Source organism: Tachypleus tridentatus, chromosome 12 (genome assembly GCF_004210375.1).
Source record: "Tachypleus tridentatus isolate NWPU-2018 chromosome 12, ASM421037v1, whole genome shotgun sequence".
Lineage (NCBI taxonomy): Eukaryota > Metazoa > Arthropoda > Merostomata > Xiphosura > Limulidae > Tachypleus > Tachypleus tridentatus.
The window spans coordinates 123,514,387-123,534,810 of NC_134836.1; the positions used below are offsets into that span (position 1 = coordinate 123,514,387).

The 20,424-nt window shown below is 39.1% G+C and overlaps 1 protein-coding gene across 1 annotated transcript in view; it reads left to right on the forward strand.

Moving 5' to 3' along the window:
- LOC143235758 (protocadherin Fat 3-like) overlaps positions 1–20,424 on the forward strand; it is a 247,269-nt gene that overhangs the window by 64,266 nt on the left and 162,579 nt on the right. Inside the window, 7 exon segments of the mRNA XM_076473962.1 lie at positions 3,569–3,780; positions 4,313–4,442; positions 5,496–5,581; positions 7,875–7,959; positions 9,615–9,743; positions 12,865–13,176; positions 14,903–15,142. Coding sequence (XP_076330077.1) covers positions 3,569–3,780; positions 4,313–4,442; positions 5,496–5,581; positions 7,875–7,959; positions 9,615–9,743; positions 12,865–13,176; positions 14,903–15,142 — 1,194 coding nt within the window.

Sequence of the window (20,424 nt, forward strand, 5' to 3'; positions counted from 1 at the left end):
TATTTTATTAATAAAATTATAGGAGGTTTAAACTTGAGTTTAAACACAGAAACCTAGTTGAAGTCGAAACGTATCTCAAGACGGCTGTATGGGTATTAAAATTTTTTATTAAAATGACCTAAGAAAGTTCAAACGTTGTTATCTAACTTTATTTTAGTACCTATAGCAACTGTCTTGAAATAGGAAGTCACTGTTCGAATTGAGGAGGAATATCGCTCCCATACGTCTGTGTTACAAAGTAACTGTTCGTATTGAGGGGGAATATCGCTCCCATACGTCTGTGTTACAAAGTCACTGTTCGAATTGAGGGGGAATATCGCTCCCATTCGTCTGTGTTACAAAGTAACTGTTCGTATTGAGGGGGAATATCGCTCCCATACGTCTGTGTTACAAAGTCACTGTTCGAATTGAGGGGGAATATCGCTCGCATACGTCTGTGTTACAAAGTCACTGTTCGAATTGAGGGGGAATATCGCTCCCATTCGTCTGTGTTACAAAGTCACTGTTCGTATTGAGGGGGAATATCGCTCCCATCCGTCTGTGTTACAAAGTCACTGTTCGAATTGAGGGGGAATATCGCTCCCATTCGTCTGTGTTACAAAGTCACTGTTCGTATTGAGGGGGAATATCGCTCCCATACGTCTGTGTTACAAAGTCACTGTTCGTATTGAGGGGGAATATCGCTCCCATACGTTTGTGTTACAAAGTCACTGTTCGAATTGAGGGGGAATATCGCTCCCATACGTTTGTGTTACAAAGTCACTGTTCGAATTGAGGGGGAATATCGCTCCCATACGTCTGTGTTACAAAGTCACTGTTCGTTTTGAGGGGTAATATTGCTCCCATACGTCTGTGTTACAAAGTCACTGTTCGTATTGAGGGGGAATATCGCTCCCATACGTCTGTGTTACAAAGTCACTGTTCGTATTGAGGGGGAATATCGCTCGCATACGTCTGTGTTACAAAGTCACTGTTCGTATTGAGGGGGAATATCGCTCCCATACGTCTGTGTTACAAAGTCACTGTTCGAATTGAGGGGGAATATCGCTCCCATACGTCTGTGTTACAAAGTCACTGTTCGAATTGAGGGGGAATATCGCTCGCATACGTCTGTGTTACAAAGTCACTGTTCGAATTGAGGGGGAATATCGCTCCCATTCGTCTGTGTTACAAAGTCACTGTTCGTATTGAGGGGGAATATCGCTCCCATACGTCTGTGTTACAAAGTCACTGTTCGAATTGAGGGGGAATATCGCTCGCATACGTCTGTGTTACAAAGTCACTGTTCGAATTGAGGGGGAATATCGCTCCCATTCATCTGTGTTACAAAGTCACTGTTCGTATTGAGGGGGAATATCGCTCCCATCCGTCTGTGTTACAAAGTCACTGTTCGAATTGAGGGGGAATATCGCTCCCATTCGTCTGTGTTACAAAGTCACTGTTCGTATTGAGGGGGAATATCGCTCCCATACGTCTGTGTTACAAAGTCACTGTTCGTATTGAGGGGGAATATCGCTCCCATACGTTTGTGTTACAAAGTCACTGTTCGAATTGAGGGGGAATATCGCTCCCATACGTTTGTGTTACAAAGTCACTGTTCGAATTGAGGGGGAATATCGCTCCCATACGTCTGTGTTACAAAGTCACTGTTCGTTTTGAGGGGTAATATCGCTCCCATACGTCTGTGTTACAAAGTCACTGTTCGTATTGAGGGGGAATATCGCTCCCATACGTCTGTGTTACAAAGTCACTGTTCGTATTGAGGGGGAATATCGCTCGCATACGTCTGTGTTACAAAGTCACTGTTCGTATTGAGGGGGAATATCGCTCCCATTCGTCTGTGTTACAAAGTCACTGTTCGAATTGAGGGGGAATATCGCTCCCATACGTCTGTGTTACAAAGTCACTGTTCGTATTGATGGGGAATATCTCTCCCATACGTCTGTGTTACAAAGTCACTGTTCGTATTGAGGGGGAATATCGCTCCCATACGTTTGTGTTACAAAGTCACTGTTCGAATTGAGGGGGAATATCGCTCCCATACGTCTGTGTTACAAAGTAACTGTTCGAATTGAGGGGGAATATCGCTCCCATACGTCTGTGTTACAAAGTCACTGTTCGTTTTGAGGGGTAATATCGCTCCCATACGTCTGTGTTACAAAGTCACTGTTCGTATTGAGGGGGAATATCGCCCCATACGTCTGTGTTACAAAGTCACTGTTCGTATTGAGGGGGAATATCGCTCCCATACGTCTGTGTTACAAAGTCACTGTTCGAATTGAGGGGGAATATCGCTCCCATACGTCTGTGTTACAAAGTCACTGTTCGAATTGAGGGGGAATATCGCTCCCATACGTCTGTGTTACAAAGTAACTGTTCGTATTGAGGGGGAATATCGCTCCCATACGTCTGTGTTACAAAGTCACTGTTCGAATTGAGGGGATATCGCTCGCATACGTCTGTGTTACAAAGTCACTGTTCGTTTTGAGGGGTAATATCGCTCCCATACGTCTGTGTTACAAAGTCACTGTTCGTATTGAGGGGGAATATCGCTCCCATACGTCTGTGTTACAAAGTCACTGTTCGAATTGAGGGGGAATATCGCTCCCATACGTCTGTGTTACAAAGTCACTGTTCGTATTGAGGGGGAATATCGCTCCCATACGTCTGTGTTACAAAGTCACTGTTCGAATTGAGGGGAATATCGCCCCATACGTCTGTGTTACAAAGTCACTGTTCGAATTGAGGGGGAATATCGCTCCCATACGTCTGTGTTACAAAGTAACTGTTCGAATTGAGGGGGAATATCGCTCCCATACGTCTGTGTTACAAAGTCACTGTTCGTATTGAGGGGGAATATCGCTCCCATACGTCTGTGTTACTAAGTCACTGTTCGTATTGAGGGGGAATATCGCTCCCATACGTCTGTGTTACAAAGTCACTGTTCGAATTGAGGGGGAATATCGCTCCCATACGTCTGTGTTACAAAGTAACTGTTCGAATTGAGGGGGAATATCGCTCCCATACGTCTGTGTTACAAAGTCACTGTTCGTTTTGAGGGGTAATATCGCTCCCATACGTCTGTGTTACAAAGTCACTGTTCGTATTGAGGGGGAATATCGCTCCCATACCTCTGTGAACAGATTTCCTCTTTTTTTTTTTATTCTTATTTTTATAATTCGAGTGCTAGATAAAGGTTAATTTATTGGTGTCTGGAATGGATTGATAAAATAAAGTATCGTATTTTATTGGTGGATTTTATAAAGTATCCACTTTAATTGGTGGAGTTTATAAAGTATCCACTTTGATTGGCGAATTTTATAATGTACCTTCTTTGATTGCAGATTGTATAAAGTATTCACATTGATTGATGGCTTTTATAAGGTATCCATTTTGATTGGTGAACTCAAAAAATGTCCTGTGTGATTGACAAATGGTAAAAATCGCCTGTTTCGAGGAGAAGAGGTGAAAATTATGACGAATTTTATTTTTTGTTAATGTTCTGCCCGTTAATGTTACCATATATAGAGTTATTTTATTTAAAATGATGATAGATTCCTGTCTACAGGTGAAAGCTATCGACCCAGACATCGGAGTGAACGGTGTCATCCACTACTCTAAACAAGACGACTATTTAAGTAAATCCGCACCATTCGGCGTTCATGCTGTTAATGGATCTATTTACGTTCTGGATAAGTTTTCTAAGATCCACCTCAAACCTGCTCAGTATACCTTCTTTGTTCTTGCTACTGATTCAGCTGATATTGGATACGAGAGAAGGTACGTGGTCATTTTCAAGTGTTTAGGCTTAGCAACACAATAATTTAGTTTATTATAAGTTTCATTGTGTGTTTGTTCTTGTTTTGTTTTTGAGTCAGTATGTTTTATTGTCTGGTATGATATGAGTATCCATTTTTAAAATAAAACAAAGATGGAAGGCAACTAGCCAACACTACCCACTGCCAACTTTTGAGCTACTCTTTTACCAACGAATAATGGGATTAACCGTAATATTATAATGCCTTCATGGATGAAATTGCGGGTGTGTAAAGAAGGCGTGTGTGTGTTTGAATTAGGATTTTACAATCTTTATTTAGGTTAGTCCTAGTCGGCCGGTATTTCAAAACAACAAACATCAACGTTATTGTGTTACTTTGACAAATGTTTTATGTAACGAGAACCATAGCTTCACTCATTTGTAAACTACGAAACTCAAGAGGAAGAGAAATATTAAAACGTTTGGTTTAATTAGTTTTGAATCAAATAGATGATTGGTCTATTGAGTGATATAATGACGTATATTTATATCCAGGTCATCAGTCGCCGTAATTCGTGTTAACGTCACAGACGTCAACAACAATATTCCAGAATTTGAGGGCGCCCCCTATGAGGCATTCGTGGGAGAAAGTTTGCCACCTGGTGCCTTTGTTTCTCAAGTCCTTGTACGTATTTGGGCTTACGTCTCTTATCGTAAAGTTTGTCTTTTAAATATATTATTTCATTTCGTTACTGTACAATATAGAAAATAATAATCTAAGATGATGTAAGTATTTTTTGTTTTACGAATTTCGGTTATATGAAGTTATGTTTTGTTTGTAACTTCTCTTTAAATGCCCTGTTTCCAATGACGTATTCCTTTTAAACAGTTGTCACATTTAAACTTGCGAGTTTTTACAAACAGTTTTTAAATTCTATGTAGAAAGGTTTGATTGATTTGGTGGTGTAATATCTTATAATGTTAATCTATTTGTAACGCTTATTCTAATGTTCCCACTGGCGCAACTGTAAGTGTAAAAGTAAATAGCACTGAAATAGAAGGTTTAATCCCTGTAGTGACCACAACACAAGTTACTCAGCAGTCTGACCCTAAGCAACAACAAAATGATTTATTTTAACAAGAGTTATGAACATATTTAGACTTAGTACTGTTATAAAGGGAGTTAAAGATATTCACGTGACAGTTGGTATTGCTTAAAAAGATATTAAAATGTTCACCAGATACTGTTTCTGGAGTGTTCAAAATTCTCACGAAACCACTCCTGTTTATCATATTTAATCTAGGTGCTTACAAACACTCACTTGTATACCTCCTTGATGTCCACAAAACATTCCTAAGGCTGATGAGAAAATACGTCAAAAATATTTTGAAATACAAAGATTAGTAGCGAATAATTTTGTACAATTTGATGTAGGATTACATTAAAACTGTTAACCAGCCTGAGTTATCCAATAAAAACATCATATATTATTATACTACTATGTATATTGATACACAATCTAAGATAGGGACATACACACACATATATATATAGTTATCCAGTACCACACAGGACATCACAATAGATGTGTATTCTTACTAAGCACATACACGAAAAATAGGTGCAGTAGTACACAGGACATTACAATATATGTGTGTATTTTTACTAAACACATATACAAGAGATGGATGCAGTACCACACAACACATCACAATATATGTGTATTCATACTTGTAGGCTCGAGATCCAGACGTTGAGACGGTACTAACATACTTCATCGTAGCTGGGAATGAGGAAGAAAAGTTTACAATTGATCCAGAAAGGTAAACACGATCCTTTCAATAACCAATCAAATGTTTTATCAATATCTACACGTGCCTGAAATGTTGACGTAGCTGCAAAAGACGTTTATGAAATATTCTGGCAAACCTTTCTGTTTAACTAAGTTCGTAAATCAAACTGTTCTTAAGAGACTGCGGTACAATGAAGATGGTACATACGTTTCAGTTACATTTGATACAAATAGTGTTAATTTTACATGTTGTTACGTGATAACACGAGAACGACTGGTGCTAATTTTTATCTCGTATTTTAATGTCTGTTACGTGATAATACGAGAACAACTGGTGCTAATTTTTATCTCGTATTTTAATGTCTGTTACGTGATAATACGAGAACAACTGGTGCTAATTTTTATCTCGTATTTTAATGTCTGTTACGTGATAATACGAGAACAACTGGTGCTTATTTTTATCTCGTATTTTAATGTCTGTTACGTGATAACACGAGAACAAGTGGTGCTAAATCTTATCCCGTATTTTAATGTCTGTTACGTGATAATACGAGAACAACTGGTGCTAATTTTTATCTCGTATTTTAATGTCTGTTACGTGATAATACGAGAACAACTGGTGCTAATTTTTATCTCGTATTTTAATGTCTGTTACGTGATAATACGAGAACAACTGGTACTAATTTTTATCCCGTATTTTAATGTCTGTTACGTGATAACACGAGAACAAGTGGTGCTAAATTTTATTCCGTATTTTAATGTCTGTTACGTGATAACACGAGAACAACTGGTGCTAATTTTTATCCCGTATTTTAATGTCTGTTACGTGATAACACGAGAACAAGTGGTGCTAAATTTTATCCCGTATTTTAATGTCTGTTTCGTGATAACACGAGAACAACTGGTGCTAATTTTTATCCCGTATTTTAGATGTCTGTTACGTGACAATAGGAGAATGAATATTTAGTTATGTAAAAGAATACGAGGGCTGTTCAAAAATACGCGGACTGACGTCATAAAACAAAATGTACTTTATTTAGAAGTTACAGGTCTGGGACCCCTTCAAAGTACTCTCCTCCCCAACGCACACACTTATCCCAACGGTGTTTCCACTTGTTGAAACAGTCCTGCTGCGCTTCTTTTGTAAAGTCCTCCAGCTCCTTCGTCGCATTTGCCTTAATCTCGGGAATCGTCTCAAATCTTCTTCCTTTCAAGGGTCTTTTGAGTTTGGGGAACAAGAAAAAATCGCAAGGGGCAAGGTCAGGTAAGTAGGGGGTGGGGAAGAACAGTGATCGAGTGTTTGGCCAAAACACACGAGTTTTGAGGCACAAATTTCGCAGCAACGCGGTGCATCTTCAATTTTCGGTCAAAATCTCGTAACAAGATCCAACTGATATCCCACACTCTTCAGCAAGCTCCCTGACAGTCAGACGTCGATTTGCCCGCAGCAGGGTGTTGATTTTGTCGACGTGTGGGTCGTCAGTTAACGTGGAAGGACGTCCAGAACGCTCATCATCTTCAATGGACTGTCGACCATCCTTAAAACGTTCATGCCACTTGAAACATGCCGTACGCTTCATAGCAACATCACCGTAAGCCGTGTTAAGCATAGCAAAAGTTTCAGTCGCAGATTTTCCAAGTTTAACACAAAATTTCACAGCAAGTCGTTGCTCCTTCAGGTCATTCATTCTGAAATCTGCCAAACGAAAAAATCGCACTTCACTTAAAACCGCGTAGCTAATACACAAATGAAGATATCTGCAATCGGGAAATGGCGTCGTAATCAGCTGATCGGTGCGAACCTAGCGACACCAAGCGGATTCCCCTGGAACCAACTGGAACCGCGCAGTTCAAACAGTCCGCGTATTTTTTTAACAGACCTCGTAAAGAATAAACCACAGGCATCGAAACAGAAGGAACCTGACCTCCCCTTCTCCAAAATCCACTCTCCATTATCTTTACTTAATACGATCGCTTTATGATTCCAACATCTTGTAGTGAGCCTTACGGTAAAACGTGATAATGTATAAAATACAAAATAAAAAATTTATCATCCTGCCGAAGGAAAATATTTCTATAGAATATTAAAAGATTAGAATTAGTCGAAAACAGAAGGTTACTAAAATAGGTCGTACACTGTCTTATTTTAACATGCTCTCATCAGATCTTTTCCTTCACTTCACCAAATTTGTACTCTAGTTATAATATTTTAATAAATTAACATGACTCCCCACAATCTTCTTTCCGACGCCAGTTGAAATGATACACTCTGATTATCACATGTTATTACTTGGTAAAGCTAATTACCGCTTTGGGATTTTTAGAGGTCGAGTTACAACTGCTGGTGTATTGGATTATGAAGAAAAACAGTCGTATAACTTACTGGTCCAGGTGTCCGATGGACAAAATGTAAGTAATACAGAAGATCTGCTATATTTACTGTTTACCCCTAAGACATTTTAATTCTTGTTGAAAGTAATGCGATTTCCAAATTAAAAGTTAATTTGATGACCCAAACGTAATCACTAATGACAAACGTGTTAATTAAAGTTTACTTTTGGAAGTTTCAACAATACAAAAATAAATGAATCATTAATAAAAATTGAAATTCGTTAGATAAAATATTAGACGTAAGGTAAAACTACATTTAGTCCTATGAATATTAAGTTAGGCCTACATGAACTCGATATAAAAACGGAAATTATCTAACGTTTTGTTATTAAGAAACACTGTTCTCGTTACAGATAAGTTTTCCTCTTTTACTTGTGAAGACTTTATTTCAGCAGACTGTCACGTAAACTGTGAACTACAACCAGTTACATTCTAATCCTGACGACAGGATTACTGATAATAACATGGTTAACTATATCGAAGTTCTGTGTCGTCATGATGACAAGGTTGGTTACTAATGATACGTGGTTAACTATATCCAAGTTTTGTGTCGTCTTGATGACAAGGTTAGTTACTGATGATACGTGGTTAACTATATCCAAGTTCTGTGTCGTCTTGATGAAAAGGTTAGTTACTGAGGATACGTGGTTAACTATATCCAAGTTTTGTGTCGTCTTGATGACACGGTTAATTACTGATGATAACATAGTTATCTATATCCAAGTTCTGTGTCGTCTTGATGACAAGGTTAGACACTGATGATACGTGGTTAACTATATTTAAGTTCTGTGTCATCTTGATGACAAGGTTAGTTACTGATGATACGTGGTTAACTATATTCAAGTTCTGTGTCGTCTTGGTGACAAGGTTAGATACTGATGATACGTGGTTAACCATATCCAAGTTTTGTGTCGTCTTGATGACGAGGTTAGTTACTGATGATACGTGATTAACTATATCCAAGTTCTGTGTCGTCTTGATGACAAGGTTAATTACTGATGATACGTGGTTAACTATTTCCAAGTTTTGTGTCGTCTTGATGACAAGGTTAGTTACTGATGATACGTGGTTAACTATATCCAAGTTTTGTGTCGTCTTGATGACACGGTTAATTACTGATGATAACATAGTTATCTATATCCAAGTTCTGTGTCGTCTTGATGACAAGGTTAGTTACTGATGATACGTGGTTAACTATATCCAAGTTTTGTGTCGTCTTGATAACAAGGTTAGTTACTGATGATACGTGGTTAACTAAATCCAAGTTCTCTAGATATCTTGATGACAAGGTTAGCTACTGATGATACGTGGGTAACTATATCCAAGTTTTCTTGACATTTTGATGACCGGTTTAAAGTTTCAATTGGCGTGTGGTTAATTAGTACCAAACTCTGACGACATCCTGGCACTTATTGCATCTTAATATAAAGTTCAAAGCTCCTTATTGTGTTGGTCGTCATGTTGATGTTAGGTCAAAGATCTAAAGTGTGGTGATGATAAACACGTTGATGAATTTGTATTAAATTCAAATGGTAAGAATAGATTTAAATAAATTACTTTGTATGCGATTAATAAAGGACTTTAATGTTTACGCTCATACATAATTCTAAGAAGCGAAACAAAAAAAAAGAAAGAAAATAAATTATCCCGATATAAATTTCTTTCTCCACCAGATGGCTGTCTCTCCGCTGACTGTGAAGGTGGTGGACATCAATGACATGCAGCCTGTTTTTACACACAATTATTACAACTTCTCTGTGTTTGAAGAATTGCAAGAAGACATATCTGTGGGGACCGTCCTTGTAAGTACTTATCGAGAACCTGAGACAAGAATCAAAATAAAATTTCCAGATGGCGCTACTCTACCTCTATCCTACCTTAAAGAATCTTTGTTTGTAGTCAAGCACAAAACAAAACAAATGCCTATCCGTGCTCTGCCAACTCTAGGTATCGAAATCTGGTTTCTAGCGTTGTTAGCTCGCAGACTTACCGGTGTGGACCTGAAAGGGGGGGGGGCGTAGACAGTGGAATTCCTTCATAAACGTTTGTTTGATTGTAATATTTGAACGAAGCTACACAAGGGTTGTCTACACTAGCTGTCTGTAATATTGAATTGATAGACTAGAAGGAAGAAAACCAGCTAAAAATACCTGCCGCCAACTCTCTGACTGCTCTTTAAAAAAAGCACCCATGGCCCGTAAGTGCAAGACACGTTTTTTTGGTTTTTTTCCACGAACATGGATCCTTAATTATCAATCTATACCTGGCTCCAAATCTGAAAAGAAATATGCAGATTCCTACAAAATATTCTTAAATTTTCACCGTTCTGTGACTCAGTCGTGAGTTTCTTTTCCAAACACAGTGTTGGGCTCGGCATAGATAGCCTATTATGTGCTGAACAATAAATTAACAAACATTTAAAATGTTAACTATCTTATATTGTTTCGAGATATACTTACGTAAACTTTTTCTGGACCTTTCTGATATTGAAACTAGAATAACAAGCCTTAGTAACTAACGCTCAACCTGATTGGTTCACAAATATTAAATTGCCCTATCAAAAACTGCGTTTCACATGCGAAGCCAGTATAAAAATCCTTTGCATATAAAGCTCAATATGATTGCTTCCAATCCGATACTGCGGCCCAAACATTTGTGAGTCAGAAATGTTAGCAAATTTATTATTATTATTTTTTAAGTAGAAACTCGCTTAAAGAAGGAATGAAGAAAAATGTATTTTATTTATTATTTATATTTTGTTCCGAAGACAGAGGTTATTTAAGTAATTTCATTCATAAGGAAACTTCTTGCTTAAATAAGGATTGTATTGAGTTTCCTGACCAGTTATTTTGGTAATGCAAGAACGTGGTCGCGTGCGTTTATACACTGGTGGCCAAAATCTTAAGGCCAATGAACATAAAGAAAAAATATGCATTTTGCGTTGTTTGACACAACCACTTATTTGAGTAGAGCTTCGAAAGATGAAAATAAAAAAAGGGAAAGTAAAAATAAAAATCTTTTTTAGTATTTAATAGGGAAAATGTGAATACTATGAAATTAGCCTAAATACTAGCTGGTCAAAAGTTTAAGACCATACCGAAAGGTCCTTTGGCATGGTTGATATAAGCGTTTACAGAAGGCTGGCTGGAATGTTATTCCAAGTGGTAAAGATGGCTTCACGAAGATCATGCATTATTTGGAATTGACGTCCACTTGCATAGACTTCCCTTGCCATCTACCCCCAAACATTTTCAATGGGGTTCAGTTCGGAAGAATACGCTGGATGGTTCAAAAGAATCATGTTATTCGCCATGAAAAAGTCCTTTGTCCGAAGGGCATTGTGGATTGCAGCGTTGTCCTGTTGAAAGATCCAGTCATTTCCACACAAGTGAGGACCTTCAGTCAATAAGGATGCTCTCTCCAACATGCCAATGTAGCCAGCTGCTGTTCCATGGAAAGAGACAGCATCCCAGATCATTATGGAACCTCCTCCACTGTGTCCTGTAGAAAATGTCTCCTGTGGGATATCCTTATCGTGCCAGCAATGTTGGAAGCCATCTGGACCATCCAGGTTAAATGTTTTTCTCATCAGAGAACAAAACCTTCCTCCACTTTTCTACGTCTCATGTTTGGTGCTTTTTAGCAAAGTTTAACCGAGCTGTTTCGGTGTGTTGGAGGAGACGTGGCCTTTGAAGACGTTTATGGTTTGTAAAGCCTTTTTCTCGTAGACGCTGTCTTATATTTCTTGAGCTGCATTCTGCGTCCGTAAGGACCTTAATCTGGTTCGACGATCGGCTGGTGTCTTACCGGACAACCCGTCGAATCCTCCTACAAAATGCCGGTGAAATTTTCTTGGACCAACCACTCCAAATTCTCGTTCCGTATCCCTCAAGGTCTTTTAAGAAATTTGCAAAAGCAGTTTTACTACGCCCAATCTCACCAGCGATGGCACGTTGAGAGAGACCTTGCTTTTGCAGCTCGGCAATTCTGCCACGTTCAAACTCTGTCAACTTTTTAGTCTTTGCCATGTTCTTACCCACTGTAACACAGGAAATGTCAGTGGGAGATGTTGACAACGCTAATGCTTGAACACAAATGACTAAGTTTCGTTACGTGTTTACCGATTAACGCTTCGTTTCAGTATGGTCTCAAACTTTTGACCAGCTAGTATTTAGGCTAATTTCATAGTGTTCACATTTTCCCTATTAAATGCTAAAAAAGTTTTTATTTTTATTTTCCCTTTTCTTATTTTCATCTTTCGAAGATCTACCCAAATATGTGGTTCAGTCTAACAACGCAAAATGCATATTTTTTTCTTTGTTCATTGGCCTTAAGATTTTGGCCAGCAGTGTAATGATCAGTGGTACGAAGGTTTTGCTGATTGGTCTACTAGTGGTTTTCGTACATTTCTTGACCAATCAGAAGCAACCTCGAGTTCCTTCTTCCCCAGGTATATATTTTTGAAGCTGGTTCTACATCGTGTGAAATGTGACGCTGGGTAAAAAATAAGTCTATTGCAGGGAATCGAACCTCCGACGTACCAGCATAACTTCAGCAAAGTCTGTCGCAATCTGCGCTTCGCGAGTTAGAATCCCCGACACACCAAACACGTTCGCTCTTTTCATCTCGGGGGACGACGAGACGATCAATTTCACTATTATTTGGTAAAAGAGTAGTCCAAGAGTTGGCGGCAGGCGGTGATGATTAGGTGCTTTCCCTCTGGTTTTTCGCTGCTACATTAGGGGCAGCTAGTGAAGATAGTCCTGGTGTATCTCTGTGCGAAAGTCATAACAAGCCAAACGTAAGACGTATTTACATAGTTTACATTCCTGGTGACAACAATATAGTATTGTAACTATTGTATTTGTTGGACTATTTTATGAGAAAGATTAAAGTAGTAATGATTTTTCTATTGGTTAACAGGCTGTTGATGGAGACGCTGGAAAGAATGCTGAGGTCCATTATAACATTATTGGTAATAAGGCCAGAACCGCCTTTCATATTGATCTACGTGGAAATATTCTCACCAAAAGGAGCTTGGATCGAGAAACGGAGACAAAATTTGAGTTCCTGCTGATTGCATTCGACAAAGGACAGCCCCAGCTGAGTGGCACCGCCACAGTTCTAGTACGAGTGGATGATATCAATGATAACCCGCCGTTCTTCGACAGGGAATCTTACACTGTTCTGGTTCCTGAAGAGAAAGAACCACCCTACAAAGTGTTCGAGATGAATGTAAGCAATATGACTATGCGAAATTGAATTCGCCATATCACAATACAATTGTTTTTACCTCTAATACATATAGTGAAATTATATTTTCAATCAAACCATGATAAAGCACCATCTAGATGTTGGTCGACATATTTCTGATCTATATAAAAATAATAGTACCGTCTATTGTATGCCAGTGTATGGAGGAAGTTGGTTTGGAGGTTTATTGGAGATAGAAACGAATTATGCATTTTGAGTTTTCCTTTGTTTTTAATGGGTGTTTCTGTGTTGTTGTTTTTTTCACATCTACTTCGCTCCTATTTATAGATCCTCACGAAATTTGACATCAATATTTGTTGATTGCATACGGAGTTGCCTACAAATAGGTGGTTTCACATTTTGTGTTTCTCAGTTTTACGTGTGTTTTTTTTTATCTGGAATTACACATGAGTAGAAGCAAATTTTCTTGCCTTAAGATAACCTTTCATTAATTATGAAAATATATAACTTTCGTCCAGAGGGCGGGTAGTGCACCTAGTATATAAATGAAAAACTTTCAAGAGGCCAAAGAGTGAACAATTCCTTGAATGTTAATCACGGTAATGTAACCATCCTCATTGGAAATATACGAACAGTAAGAGTACGTAGGTCCAGATATTTAGTTTATTTATAAATAAAACATATCTAAAATAATTTAAATAAAAGTTTTACATTTCGCCGATCTGATCTGGGGAACAGTTTTCTCTTGGTGTTTTATAATACAGAAAGAGCATGTTATGATAAACTAAGTCGTATTTTAAGTTTTCGAGTTTTTAAATGTTAGTCTCGTAAAGTTAATGATTTATATATAAATAACTCTACGAATGCCTATTACTGTGACAAATGTATTGTCTACTAACATCTCTCAAACTGGAGTCCCTACCCAAATGGTCGTCGAAAGCTGTACTGTAGCTGGGGTACGGGTCGTCACAACATGAAATTTCTGCAACGGGGGCTCAACAAGAAAAAAATAGTTTAAGAATTATTACGCTAGCCAATCAAACTATCTCTCTCTTTCTTTTCCCAAAATTTTCTATTCGAGTCTGGGTTAATATAGGACGATGTTCTCCAAAACGAGATTTCAAGTTTGCAGAACTTAAAGCAAATCAAATATATCCTGAAAAACTGGATGTTAGTTTTAGAACTTAGGAAAGATCAACTATGCCATGCAAATCAACATGTTAGTTTTTGAAACTGAAGGTAGATCAAATATACCCTCCAAAACTATATGTTAATTTGGGGACTTATAACAGATCGAATATAGCCTCTAAAAGTAGATAACAATTTACGGAATTTCAAATAAATCAAATATACAAACTAGAAGTCAGTTTTTAAAACTCAAGACAGGTCGAAAACTGGATTTTAGGTTTGAAACGTAAGACAAAAAAAAATAATTACATTGAATTGTTCTTATGGCATATGACAGAAACGTAAGACAAACAAGAAACAAGAATTACATTGAATTGTTCTTACAGCATATGACAGAAACGTAAGACAAAAAAAATAATTACATTGAATTGTTCTTATAGCATATAACAGAAACGTAAGACAAAAAAAGAAATAATAATTACATTGAATTGTTCTTATGGCACATGACAGAAACGTAAGACAAATAAAAAATAATAAATACATTGAATTGTTCTTACAGCATTTGACAGTTATTTTCATGAACAAGAGTACTTTACTCACTCTAAAATCTTTATTTTAGGCTTCTGATAAGGACGAAGGGGAGAATGCTGTGATAAAGTACACCATCGTTCGAGGAAACGACCACCACGTTTTCGAAATGGATGAAGACACTGGGGTTCTGTTCACAACTAGGAAGCTGGACTACGAAGAACAACCCCAGTACACCCTCCATTTAATAGCAAGAAATGCGAGGATCTTTCAAGGACCCAAAGTGTCCACAATCGCCAATCCTGTGGTGACTCTGATAGTAAAAGTTCAAGTAAGAAAGATAACATTTACTGGTAAAAAAATCAAAAGTTCAACAGAAGTAAAAGTTATTTTTAACTGTTTATCTTATTGTGAATTCAGTTGTGTTCTAGTTATTTTTATCTGTTTATCTTATTGTGAATTCAGTTGTGTTCTAGTTATTTTTATCTGTTTATCTTATTGTGAATTCAGTTGTGTTCTAGTTATTTTTATCTGTTTATCTTATTGTGAATTTAGTTGTGTTCCAGTTATTTTTATCTGTTTATCTTATTGTGAATTCATTTGTGTTCCAGTTATTTTTATCTGTTTATCTTATTGTGAATTCATTTGTGTTCCAGTTATTTTTATCTGTTTATCTTATTGTGAATTTAGTTGTATCACAACAGTAACATTCCAATTCCATGTTTAGTTACAATAGCCCATATATCGGCGATGTGTGTACTAAACAAACTACTTTTCCATAAGTTCAAGTTTAAGAATGGTGACTACAAACAGCCCTCGTGTAGTTAAGAATGGTTACTACAGACAGCCCTCGTGTAGTTAAGAATGGTCACTACAGACAGCCCTCGTGTAGTTAAGAATGGTTACTACAGACAGCCCTCGTGTAGTTAAGAATGGTTACTACAGACAGCCCTCGTGTAGTTAAGAATGGTGACTACAAACAGCCCTCGTGTAGTTAAGAATGGTTACTACAGACAGCCCTCGTGTAGTTAAGAATGGTCACTACAGACAGCCCTCGTGTAGTTAAGAATGGTTACTACAGACAGCCCTCGTGTAGTTAAGAATGGTTACTACAGACAGCTCTCGTGCAGTTAAGAATGGTTACTACGGACAGCCCTCGTGTAGTTAAGAATGGTTACTACAGACAGCCCTCGAGTAGTTAAGAATGGTTACTACAGACAGCTCTCGTGTAGTTAAGAATGGTTACTACAGACAGCCCTCGTGTAGTTAAGAATGGTTACTACAGACAGCCCTCGTGTGGTTAAGAATGGTTACTACAGACAGCCCTCGTGTAGTTAAGAATGGTTACTACAGACAGCCCTCGTGCAGTTAAGAATGGTTACTACAGACAGCCCTCGTGCAGTTAAGAATGGTTACTACAGACAGTCCTCGTGTAGTTAAGAATGGTTACTACAGACAGCCCTCGAGTACTTAAGAATGGTTACTACAGACAGACCTCGTGCAGTTAAGAATGGTTACTACAGACAGCCCTTGTGCAGTTAAGAATGGTTACTACAGACAGCCCTCGTGTAGTTAAGAATGGTTACTAAAGACAGCCCTCGTGCAGTTAAGAATGGTTACTACAGACAGCCCTCGTGTAGTTAAGAATGGTTACTACAGACAGCCCTCGTGTAGTTAAGAATGGTTACTACAGACAGCCCTCGTGTAGTTAAGAATGGTTACTACAGACATCCCTCGTGTAGTTAAGAATGGTTACTACAGCCAGACCTCGTGTAGTTAAGAATGGTTACTACAGACAGCCCTCGTGTAGTTAAGAATGGTTACTACAGACAGCCCTCGTGTAGTTAAGAATGGTTACTACAGACAGCTCTCGTGCAGTTAAGAATGGTTACTACAGACAGCCCTCGTGTAGTTAAGAATGGTTACTACAGACAGCCCTCGTGCAGTTAAGAATGTTTACTACAGACAGCCCTCGTGTAGTTAAGAATGGTTAATACAGACAGCCCTCGTGTAGTTAAGAATGGTTAATACAGACAGCCCTCGTGTAGTTAAGAATGGTTACTACAGACAGCCCTCGTGTAGTTAAGAATGGTTACTACAGACAGCCCTCGTGCAGTTAAGAATGGTTACTACAGACAGCCCTCGTGCAGTTAAGAATGGTTACTACAGACAGCCCTCGTGTAGTTAAGAATGGTTACTACAGACAGCCCTCGTGTAGTTAAAAATAGTTACTACAGACAGCCCTCGTGTAGTTAAAAATGGTTACTACAGACATCCCTCGTGCAGTTAAGAATGGTTACTACAGACAGCCCTCGTGCAGTTAAGAATGGTTACTACAGACAGCCCTCGTGTAGTTAAGAATGGTTACTACAGACAGTCCTCGTGTAGTTAAGAATGGTTACTACAGACAGCCCTCGTGTAGTTAAGAATGGTTACTACAGACAGCTCTCGTGCAGTTAAGAATGGTTACTACAGACAGCCCTCGTGCAGTTAAGAATGGTTACTACAGACAGCTTTCGTGTAGTTAAGAATGGTTACTACAGACAGCCCTCGTGTAGTTAAGAATGGTTACTACAGACAGCCCTCGTGTAGTTAAGAATGGTTACTACATACAGCCCTCGTGCAGTTAAGAATGGTTACTACAGACAGCCCTCGTGTAGTTAAGAATGGTTACTACAGACAGCCCTCGTGTAGTTAAGAATGGTTATACATACAGCCCTCGTGCAGTTAAGAATGGTTACTACAGACAGCCCTCGTGTAGTTAAGAATGGTTACTACAGACAGCCCTCGTGTAGTTAAGAATGGTTACTACAGACAGCCCTCGTGTAGTTAAGAATGGTTACTACAGACAGCCCTCGTGTAGTTAAGAATGGTTACTACAGACAGCTTTCGTGTAGTTAAGAATGGTTACTACAGACAGCCCTCGTGTAGTTAAGAATGGTTACTACAGACAGCCCTCGTGTAGTTAAGAATGGTTACTACATACAGCCCTCGTGTAGTTAAGAATGGTTACTACATACAGCCCTCGTGCAGTTAAGAATGGTTACTACAGACAGCCCTCGTGTAGTTAAGAATGGTTACTACAGACAGCCCTCGTGTAGTTAAGAATGGTTACTACATACAGCCCTCGTGCAGTTAAGAATGGTTACTACAGACAGCCCTCGTGTAGTTAAGAATGGTTACTACATACAGCCCTCGTGCAGTTAAGAATGGTTACTACAGACAGCCCTCGTGTAGTTAAGAATGGTTACTACAGACAGCCCTCGTGTAGTTAAGAATGGTTACTACAGACAGCTCTCGTGCAGTTAAGAATGGTTACTACAGACAGCCCTCGTTCAGTTAAGAATGGTTACTACAGACAGCCCTCGTGCAGTTAAGAATGGTTACTACAGACAGCCCTCGTGCAGTTAAGAATGGTTACTACAGACAGTCCTCGTGTAGTTAAGAATGGTTAATACAGACAGCCCTCGAGTACTTAAGAATGGTTACTACAGACAGCCCTCGTGCAGTTAAGAATGGTTACTACAGACAGCCCTCGTGCAGTTAAGAATGGTTACTACAGACAGCCCTCGTGTAGTTAAAAATGGTTACTAAAGACAGCCCTCGTGCAGTTAAGAATGGTTACTACAGACAGCCCTCGTGTAGTTAAGAATGGTTACTACAGACAGCCCTCGTGTAGTTAAGAATGGTTACTACAGACAGCCCTCGTGTAGTTAAGAATGGTTACTACAGACATCCCTCGTGTAGTTAAGAATGGTTACTACAGCCAGACCTCGTGTAGTTAAGAATGGTTACTACAGACAGCCCTCGTGTAGTTAAGAATGGTTACTACAGACAGCCCTCGTGTAGTTAAGAATGGTTACTACAGACAGCTCTCGTGCAGTTAAGAATGGTTACTACAGACAGCCCTCGTGTAGTTAAGAATGGTTACTACAGACAGCCCTCGTGCAGTTAAGAATGTTTACTACAGACAGCCCTCGTGTAGTTAAGAATGGTTACTACAGACAGCCCTCGTGTAGTTAAGAATGGTTACTACAGACAGCCCTCGTGCAGTTAAGAATGGTTACTACAGACAGCCCTCGTGTAGTTAAGAATGGTTACTACATACAGCCTTCGTGCAGTTAAGAATGGTTACTACAGACAGCCCTCGTGTAGTTAAGAATGGTTACTACAGACAGCCCTCGTGTAGTTAAGAATGGTTACTACAGACAGCCCTCGTGCAGTTAAGAATGGTTACTACAGACAGCCCTCGTGTAGTTAAAAATAGTTACTACAGACAGCCCTCGTGTAGTTAAAAATGGTTACTACAGACATCCCTCGTGCAGTTAAGAATGGTTACTACAGACAGCCCTCGTGCAGTTAAGAATGGTTACTACAGACAGCCCTCGTGTAGTTAAGAATGGTTACTACAGACAGTCCTCGTGTAGTTAAGAATGGTTACTACAGACAGCCCTCGTGTAGTTAAGAATGGTTACTACAGACAGCTCTCGTGCAGTTAAGAATGGTTACTACAGACAGCCCTCGTGCAGTTAAGAATGGTTACTACAGACAGCTTTCGTGTAGTTAAGAATGGTTACTACAGACAGCCCTCGTGTAGTTAAGAATGGTTACTACAGACAGCCCTCGTGTAGTTAAGAATGGTTACTACATACAGCCCTCGTGCAGTTAAGAATGGTTACTACAGACAGCCCTCGTGTAGTTAAGAATGGTTACTACAGACAGCCCTCGTGTAGTTAAGAATGGTTATACATACAGCCCTCGTGCAGTTAAGAATGGTTACTACAGACAGCCCTCGTGTAGTTAAGAATGGTTACTACAGACAGCCCTCGTGTAGTTAAGAATGGTTACTACAGACAGCCCTCGTGTAGTTAAGAATGGTTACTACAGACAGCTTTCGTGTAGTTAAGAATGGTTACTACAGACAGCCCTCGTGTAGTTAAGAATGGTTACTACAGACAGCCCTCGTGTAGTTAAGAATGGTTACTACAGACAGCCCTCGTGTAGTTAAGAATGGTTACTACAGACAGCCCTCGTGCAGTTAAGAATGGTTACTACAGACAGCCCTCGTGTAGTTAAGAATGGTTACTACAGACAGCCCTCGTGTAGTTAAGAATGGTTACTACATACAGCCCTCGTGCAGTTAAGAATGGTTACTACAGACAGCCCTCGTGTAGTTAAGAATGGTTACTACAGACAGCCCTCGTGCAGTTAAGAATGGTTACTACAGACAGCCCTCGTGTAGTTAAGAATGGTTACTACAGACAGCCCTCGTGTAGTTAAGAATGGTTACTACAGACAGCCCTCGTGCAGTTAAGAATGGTTACTACAGACAGCCCTCGTTCAGTTAAGAATGGTTACTACAGACAGCCCTCGTGCAGTTAAGAATGGTTACTACAGACAGCCCTCGTGTTACTACAGACAGTCCTCGTGTAGTTAAGAATGGTTACTACAGACAGCCCTCGTGTAGTTAAGAATGGTTACTACAGACCTCGTGCGTTAAGTAGTTAAGAATGGTTACTACAGACAGCCCTCGTGTAGTTAAGAATGGTTACTACAGACAGCCCCTCGTGCAGTTAAGAATGGTTACTACAGACAGCCCTCGTGTAGTTAAGA